At 28.8% G+C, this 10,335-nt stretch overlaps 1 protein-coding gene across 1 annotated transcript in view; it reads left to right on the forward strand.

Annotated features, from left to right (window-relative positions):
* The window catches only part of LOC133635065 (E3 ubiquitin-protein ligase RNF220-like), a 119,390-nt gene that overhangs the window by 90,976 nt on the left and 18,079 nt on the right, over positions 1 to 10,335 (forward strand). Inside the window, exons 6-9 of the mRNA XM_062027818.1 lie at positions 2,317 to 2,359; positions 2,569 to 2,658; positions 9,601 to 9,644; positions 9,910 to 9,997. Of these exons, the coding sequence (XP_061883802.1) occupies positions 2,317 to 2,359; positions 2,569 to 2,658; positions 9,601 to 9,644; positions 9,910 to 9,997 (265 nt within the window). The remainder of the gene's footprint in view (positions 1 to 2,316; positions 2,360 to 2,568; positions 2,659 to 9,600; positions 9,645 to 9,909; positions 9,998 to 10,335) is intronic.

Genomic DNA, 10,335 nt, shown 5'->3' on the forward strand with positions numbered 1-10,335 from the left:
AATAAATATGTTATAATTGATTAAGTATGTACACAATAAATATTGTTGTATTTTATTAACTATGTACACAATAAATATTGTTATATTTTATTAACTATGTACACAATAAATATTGTTGTATTTTATTAACTATGTACACAATAAATATTGTTATATTTTATTAACTATGTACACAATAAATATTGTTGTATTTTATTAACTATGTACACAATAAATATTGTTATAATTGATTAAGTATGTACACAATAAATATTGTTATATTTTATTAACTATGTACACAATAAATATTGTTTCAATTGATTAAGTATGCACGCAATAAATAATGTTATAATTGATTAACTATGTACACAATAAATAATGTTATCATTGATTAAATATGTACACAATAATTAATGTTATAATTGATTAACGATGTACACAATAAATAATGTTAATTGATTAACTATGTACGCAATAAATAATGTTATAATTGATTAAGTATGTACACAATAAATAATGTTATAATTGATTAAGTATGTACACAATAAATAATGTTATAATTGATTATGTACACAATAAATAATGTTATAATTGATTAACTATGTACACAATAAATAATGTTATAATTGATTAATAATGTACACAATAATTAATTTTATAATTAAGTGTGTACACAATAAATAATGTTATAATTGATTAACTATGTACACAATAAATAATGTTATAATTGATTAATAATGTACACAATAATTAATTTTATAATTAAGTATGTACACAATAAATAATGTTATAATTGATTAACTATGTACACAATAAATATTGTTATAATTGATTAATAATGTACACAATAATTAATTTTATAATTAAGTATGTACACAATAAATAATGTTATAATTGATTAACTATGTACACAATAAATAATGTTATAATTGATTAATAATGTACACAATCATTAATTTTATAATTAAGTATGTACACAATAAATAATGTTATAATTGATTAACTATGTACACAATAAATAATGTTATAATTGATTAATAATGTACACAATAATTAATTTTATAATTAAGTATGTACACAATAAATAATGTTATAATTGATTAACTATGTACACAATAAATAATGTTATAATTGATTAATAATGTTTACAATAAATAATGTTAGAATTGATTAATAATGTACGCAATAATTAATTTTATAATTAAGTATGTACACAATAAATAATGTTATAATTGATTAACTATGTACACAATAAATAATGTTATAATTGATTAATAATGTTCACAATAAATAATGTTAGAATTGATTAATAATGTACGCAATAATTAATGTTATAATTAAGTATGTACACAATAAATAATGTTATGGGAGAGAGTACATCATCCTGGTACAAGGCAGAAACCTAAATATCATGGCTTTTGATACTTGGCGCCATCTTATTATTATGCTAACATTTCCTACGTTATCATGCTAATGTTAGCATATTTGCGTTTCATGCTAGCATTTCTGCTAATACTATTTTGTATAAACCTAAATATCATGGCTTTTGATACTTGGTGCCATCTTATTATTATGCTAACATTTCCTACGTTATCATGCTAATGTTAGCATATTTGCGTTTCATGCTAGCATTTCTGCTAATACTATTTTGTATAAACCTAAATATCATGGCTTTTGATACTTGGCGCCATCTTATTATTATGCTAACATTTCCTACGTTATCATGCTAATGTTAGCATATTTGCGTTTCATGCTAGCATTTCTGCTAATACTATTTTGTATAAACCTAAATATCATGACTTTTGATACTTGGTGCCATCTTATTATTATGCTAACATTTCCTACGTTATCATGCTAATGTTAGCATATTTGCGTTTCATGCTAGCATTTCTGCTAATACTATTTTGTATAAACCTAAATATCATGACTTTTGATACTTGGTGCCATCTTATTATTATGCTAACATTTCCTACGTTATCATGCTAATGTTAGCATATTTGCGTTTCATGCTAGCATTTCTGCTAATACTATTTTGTATAAACCTAAATATCATGACTTTTGATACTTGGTGCCATCTTATTATTATGCTAACATTTCCTACGTTATCATGCTAATGTTAGCATATTTACATTTCATGCTAGCATTTCTGCTATTATTATTTTGTATAAACCTAAATATCATGACTTTTGATACTTGGCGCCATCTTAGAAGTATGCTAATTTCTATGTTGGATGCTAACGTTTTATGCTAGCGTGTCTGGTCATTTTATGGATAAAGTTCTGGCTTTTAATGAAGTGAAATGTAACTTTGACACGTTGTTATCTGTCTCTGCTGCAGACGTTTCTGCGCGTGCGAGCCAACAGACACACCCGGCTAAACGGTACGTTGCCGCATTTTCAGGCCAGTTTGTCTCCTTGCTGCTGCTGCTGCAAAAAAGACGAATGAGAGACTTCCACGGCACAAACCTTTTTTTTTTGTTGTTGTTGTTAAACGTGCCCCGCCCCCCCCCCCCCCCAGCGGGTGACCTAGCGCCCACACGAGCAGAGGAGTTATTAACCTTTCAACTTTGACCTCTTGACATGTGAACAGTCGAAGACCTCTGCTGGTGCAGGTGCTACGTCACACCTGCGCCGTTACGGCCGCACGGCGCGGGAGTCCACCTGGACTGCACACGAGCTGGTAAGACCATGCAGTCCTGTGTTCATGAGCATTAATCACACGTGTGAGGGGGGAAAATACATTTGATGGCCCCTGGAAAATATTTCTAAGTCGTTGATGGGACTTCATTCGTTAAAAGTACACTCTGACCTGGAAATAACAATCTAGTTTTATACTAAATATTTCTTATTCTTGAATGGTACTTCAATAAATGAATATTTAAAAAATATGTATATATATTTATTATATAATATAACATAAAGTACAAATTATTTGATGATAATTAAACTAAATGAAAATGTAATGTAAATTAAAATATTTATTAAGTTAAAAATACACTCTGACCTGGAAATAACAACCAATTTTTATACTAAATATTTCTTATTCTTGAATGATACTTCAATAAAAGATTTTTAAAAATATATATTTATTTATTATATAATATGATATAAATTATTAATTATTTGATAATAATTAAACTAAATGAACATGTAAATTAAAATATTTATTAAGTTAAAAATACACTCTGACCTGGAAATAACAACCAATTTTTATACTAAATATTTCTTATTCTTGAATGATACTTCAATAAAAGATTTTAAAAAATATATATTTATTTATTAAATAATATAATATAAATTATTAATTATTTGATAATAATTAAACTAAATGAACATGTAAATTAAAATATTTATTAAGGTAAAAATACACTCTGACCTGGAAATAACAACCTAGTTTTATACTAAATATTTCTTATTCTTGAATAATACTTGATTAAATAAATATTAAAAACAATTATTTTTCAATTTTATAATATAAATTATTAATTATATGATAAAAAAAATAAACTAAATGAAAATGTAATGTAAATTAAAATATTTACTAAGTTAAAAATACACTCTGACCTGGAAATAACAACCTAGTTTTATACTAAATATTTCTTATTCTTGAATGATACTTCAAAAAAAGATTTTAAAAAATATATATTTATTTATTATATAATATAATATAAATTATTAATTATTTGATAATAATTAAACTAAATGAACATGTAAATTAAAATATTTATTAAGGTAAAAATACACTCTGACCTGGAAATAACAACCTAGTTTTATACTAAATATTTCTTATTCTTGAATAATACTTGATTAAATAAATATTAAAAACAATTATTTTTCCATTTTATAATATAAATTATTAATTACATGATAAAAAAAAATAAACTAAATGAAAATGTAATGTAAATTAAAATATTTACTAAGTTAAAAATACACTCTGACCTGGAAATAACAACCTAGTTTTATACTAAATATTTCTTATTCTTGAATGATACTTCAAAAAAAGATTTAAAAAAATATATATTTATTTATTATATAATATAATATAAATTATTAATTATTTGATCATAATTAAACTAAATGAACATGTAAATTAAAATATTTATTAAGGTAAAAATACACTCTGACCTGGAAATAACAACCTAGTTTTATACTAAATATTTCTTATTCTTGAATAATACTTGATTAAATAAATATTAAAAACAATTATTTTTCCATTTTATAATATAAATGATTAATTATATGATTAAAAAAAATAAACTAAATGAAAATTTAATGTAAATTAAAATATTTACTAAGTTAAAAATACACTCTGACCTGGAAATAACAACCTAGTTTTATACTAAATATTTCTTATTCTTGAATGATACTTCAAAAAAAGATTTTAAAAAAAATATATTTATTTATTATATAATATAATATAAATTATTAATTATTTGATAATAATTAAACTAAATGAACATGTAAATTAAAATATTTATTAAGGTAAAAATACACTCTGACCTGGAAATAACAACCTAGTTTTATACTAAATATTTCTTATTCTTGAATAATACTTGATTAAATAAATATTAAAAACAATTATTTTTCCATTTTATAATATAAATTATTAATTATATGATAAAAAAAATAAACTAAATGAAAATGTAATGTAAATTAAAATATTTACTAAGTTAAAAATACACTCTGACCTGGAAATAACAACCTAGTTTTATACTAAATATTTCTTATTCTTGAATGATACTTCAAAAAAAGATTTTAAAAAATATATATTTATTTATTATATAATATAATATAAATTATTAATTATTTGATCATAATTAAACTAAATGAACATGTAAATTAAAATATTTATTAAGGTAAAAATACACTCTGACCTGGAAATAACAACCTAGTTTTATACTAAATATTTCTTATTCTTGAATAATACTTGATTAAATAAATATTAAAAACAATTATTTTTCCATTTTATAATATAAATTATTAATTATATGATAAAAAAAATAAACTAAATGAAAATGTAATGTAAATTAAATTAAAATATTTACTAAGTTGAAAATACACTCTGACCTGGAAATAACAACCTAGTTTTATACTAAATATTTCTTATTCTTGAATGATACTTGAGTAAATAAATATTAAAAACAATTATTTTTCCATTTTATAATATAAATTATTAATTATTTGATAAAAAAAATTTAACTAAATGAAAATGTAATGTAAATTAAAATATTTACTAAGTTAAAAATACACTCTGACCTGGAAATAACAACCTAGTTTTATACTAAATATTTCTTATTCTTGAATGATACTTGATTAAATAAATATTAAAAACAATTATTTTTCTATTTTGTAATAGAAATTATTAATTATTTGATAAAAAATTTAACTAAATGAAAATTTAATGTAAATTAAAATATTTACTAAGTTAAAAATACACTCTGACCTGGAAATAACAATCTAGTTTTATACTAAATATTTCTTATTCTTGAATAATACTTGATTGAATAAATATTAAAAACAATTAATATTTATTTTATAATATCAATGATTAATTATTTTATCATAATTAAACAACATTAAAATGTAATGTAAATTAAAATATTTGTTAAGTTAAAAATACACTCTGACCTGTAAATAAAAATCTAGTTTTATACTAAATATTTCTTATTTTTGAATGATGCTTCAATAAATAAATATTACAAAGGGTTAGGGTTAGGGGGACCCCAACCCCAACCCCAACCCTAACCCTAACCCTAACCCCAACCCTAACCCTAACCCTAACCCTAACCCTAAAATGAAATAAAATAAAAAAATAAATAAATACAATTATATATATATATATATATATATATATATATATATATATATATATATATATATATATATATATATATTATAAATTATAAATTATTAAACTAATAATTATTTCCACTTTGCATCAGTGCATCTTAGATGAGCTCCGGCCCAGTGAAGCGTTTCTGGGTGTTGTTGATAAATGGCTTTGGCTTTGCATAGTAGAGTTTTAACTTGCACTTACAGATGTAGCGACCAACTGTAGTTACTGACAGTGGTTTTCTGAAGTGTTCCTGAGTCCATGTGGTGATATCTTTTACACACCGATGTCGCTTTTTGATGCAGTACCGCCTGAGGGATCCAAGGTCTGTAATATCATCAACCTTTAGATGGTGAAATCCCTAAATTCCTTGCAATAGCTGGTTGAGAAATGTTGTCCCAATTTGCTCAGGCATTTGTTGACAAAGTGGTGACCCTCGCCCCCGTCCTTGTTTGTGAATGACTGAGCATTTCATGGAAGCTGCTTTTATACCCAATCATGGCACCCACCTGTTTCCAATTAGCCTGTTCACCTGTGGGATGTTCCAAATAAGTGTTTGATGAGCATTCCTCAACTTTATCAGTATTTATTGCCACTTGTGCCAGCTTTTTTGAAACATGTTGCAGGCATCAAATTCCAAATGAGCTAATATTTGCAAAAAATAACAAAGTTTCTCAGTGTGAACATGAAATATCTTGTCTTTGCAGGCTATTACAACTGTTGAGAAACTGCTGATGAGGCCTCTTAGACTTTATTGGGATTATAAGAGGACGCCATAATGAGCTCTAAATACATGTCAGAAGAGGAGTGTGTGTGTGTTGGGGGGGGGTCTTTCTTGTGTTGATTCATCAACCTTTCACTTTCACTTTCACTTTCCTTTCTCGTCTTCTTTTCTGGTGGATGAACTCTTCCTCTTTAACCCTCATTACGTTCTCTGCCACGCCGCTGCTCGGGGTCACCAGCCCTCGTACGCGTGTGTGTGTGTGTGCGTGTGTGTGTGTGTTCAACACCAACCCCCCCCCCCCCTGCAGTGTCATGCAGGAATGAAGGGCCCCTAAAAGTTAATGTGCGCTCCCAATGGAGGAGGTGCTTCTGTTCCGCCATCTTAACTTTTACATCAGGGAGAAGAAGCAGTGACACACCACCATCTTGGACTACTTGTGTGTGTGTGCGTGTGCGTGTGTGTGTGTGTGTGTGTGTGTGTGTGTGTGTGTGTGTGTGTGTGTGTGTGTGTGTGTGTGTGTGTGTGTGTGTGTTTTGTCATGTATACACACGCACACACACTCACACACACACACACAATGTGACATGCTTGGCTTCAGGATTTGTGTGTTATTGTGTAGGCTGTGTGTGTTATTATGTAGGATGTTTGTGCTTTTGTGTATATAATATATAATAATATATATTTATATATATATACACAATAATGTTCATTTAAGGATATTCATCATAAAATGCTGCTTCTAGATTGCAGAAATACTAACAAAAATATATTTTACAGACAGAAAGTAACAGGAGTGTAAACCCATGTTTACATCTCATTGTGCAAAATGTGAAGGTTTTAAGGGGAACTTCATGTGAACTCTGAAAGGGGTACACATGATTTCCACCCAGACATACCAGATTTGTTTGTTAATTACAATTTTCATTGTAAAAGGCACTTATATTAGAAAATAATCTAACGGAAATGGCTGTTGTCATTTGATTATTATGATACAAGATACAAGAAGGTTTCAATAAAGGCGGCCGTGAGGAGGAAGCACCCGACATATGTTACATATGTCAACTACTAAAAGCTGTCTCGGTGGGTGTCGAAGCCGAACTGAAATGCGAACAGTTAGCACGCTAGCCAGATAGTGTCTTGAAGACCTTTAGGTGTATACCTGTAAATAAGCTAGCATGAAACCGTTAGCATGTCCAAAATATATGACTGTGAGGTGTATATCTGCAAAATAAGCTCAAAAAGCTAGCATAAAACATTGGTATGCGGACTTGTATACCTCCAAAATTAGCTCAAAAAGTTAGCATGCTAGTTAACGCCAAGTGACAAAATATATGAGTCCGTGGTGAATTCCTCAAAATTAACTAAAAAGCTAACATGTTAATACTAGCATGCTAACCTGATATATATATATATATATATATATATATATATATATATATATATATATATATATATATATATATATATATATATATATATATATATATATATATATATATATATATATATATATATATATATATATATATATAAATATATATATATATATATATATATATAAGTAAATTTATGGATATTCATCATAAAATGCTGCTTCTAGATTGCAGAAATACTAACAAAAATATATTTTACACACAGAAAGTAACAAGAGTGTAAACCCATGTTTACATCTCATTGTGCAAAATGTGAAGGTTTTAAGGGGAACTTCATGTGAACTCTGAAAGGGGTACACTTTATTTCCACCCAGACATACCAGATTTGTTTGTTATTTTCATTGTAAGCGGGCACTGTTGCGTTGACCAGCATTCCTCCAATGGGGAATTGAAATTGCTAGTCTCTCCCAGATTCTTTTTATGGCAATAAGCTGATGTTTATATTCAATCACCAGGCAGAAGTTGGTATTTTGTGGTTTATTCTCCAAGCTTAGAGGACAAACGTGAGACCAATCTAGTACACCAGCGTTCCCTCGCCCGGTCTAGCTCGGTCTCCCCTCAAACCCCCGGAAGTCCTGTGATCTTCCCTCTGTCCCTCGCCCCCACTCCCGTTGTTTAGACTACTCCGAGTTATCTCTACTCTGACACATTCCAATCTAGAAGGCCGACACCTTACTATGAGACTCAAAAGAAGGAAGAATACTAGCTATTCTTTATATGACTTTAGGAGTTTAGAAAGAAGTAACACTTAAATATGGATATGATTCTGATCTGCTTCCAACAGCACTTACATTAGAAAATAATCTAACGGAAATGGCTGCTGTCGTTTGATTATTATAACACGAGATTTAAATTGTTATGACGTCAGGTTGGCTTTTTTTTTAATGAAACACAAGCCTTACTGAGAAAGACAGGTGTGATGCTGGTGTGCTCTGAAAGTTTTTGCGTTTGCTCAGACACTTGAAAAATTTGAGGGAACATTGGTCAGTACGCGTGAGTAAAATGTGACAAATACACACTTTTTTAAAAAATAAAAACAATGATGATAGTAGCAGTGATAATAATAAAAACAATGATAATAGTAGTAGTAATAATAATAATAAAAAATTATAATAGTAATGATATTACTAATAACTATGATAATAATGATAATAATAATATTAATAATAATAATTATCATGATAATAATAATAATTATATATATATATACACAATAATGTTAATTTATGGATATTCATCATAAAATGCTGCTTCTAGATTGCAGAAATACTAATAAAAATATATTTCACAGACAGAAAGTAACAGGAGTGTAAACCCATGTTTACATCTCATTGTGCAAAATGTGAAGGTTTTAAGGGGAACTTCATGTGAACTCTGAAAGGGGTACACATGATTTCCACCCAGACATAACACATTTGTTTGTTATTTTCATTGTAAGCGGGCACTTATATTAGAAAATAATCTAACGCAAATGGCTGCTGTCGTTTGATTATTATAATACGAGGTTTGAATTGTTATGACGTCAGGTTGGGGACAGGTACGTGTGAGTGGAATGTGACAAATACACCCTTTTTTTTATGAAACACAAGCCTATGAATCGTAATTCAACTCTGGTCTCGTCTTCATCCGCAGTCCGCATCAGCAGACTGAAGAGGAGGAAAGCGGAGGACGGGCAGGTATGTCTGGATCAACGCACACCTGCAGACATATCAGGGCACACCTGCAGACATATCAGGGCACACCTGCAGACATATCAGGGCACACGCCACATCACCATCACTGTCATGTCAGCGTCAGGTCGCCTGGAAACAGCTCCACTTGGCAACAAAACGCAGCCCACGGCGACTCGGGGCAAAAGGACATTGTGTTTAAATGTGTGTGTGTGTTTAAATGTGTGTGTGTTTAAATGTGTGTGTGTGTGTTTAAATGTGTGTGTTTTAGGAGGTCCATGCAAACACGACTCTGTCGGAGGACGAGTGGAGCGAGAGGAGGAAGATACAGATGATGTCGCTCCTCGGAGGGTTCAAAGGTGTGTGTGTGTGTGTGTGTATGTGTGTGTGTGTGTGTGTGTGTGTGTGTGTGTGTGTGTGTGTGTGTGTGTGTGTGTGTGTGTGTGTGTGTGTGTGTGTGTGTGTTCTTGTATTTCTACCCTTCTTGAGACATGAAGAAGGAAAAGTATATTCCATATGAGGAGGTGTGAACAAGTGATGACATAAATCATGGTCCCAATAACATTGCATCTAATAGAGAGCCAAATACTAGAGTCCGTGAACATTGCTCCAAAGTCTGGATTTTTTTGTCAATTAAATGAGGGCGCTACCAAAAAGGAGGGATTTTTCACATGGACTGTGTGTCGCTTTTAAAAGT

Source organism: Entelurus aequoreus, linkage group LG19 (genome assembly GCF_033978785.1).
Source record: "Entelurus aequoreus isolate RoL-2023_Sb linkage group LG19, RoL_Eaeq_v1.1, whole genome shotgun sequence".
In the NCBI taxonomy this organism is placed as follows: domain Eukaryota; kingdom Metazoa; phylum Chordata; class Actinopteri; order Syngnathiformes; family Syngnathidae; genus Entelurus; species Entelurus aequoreus.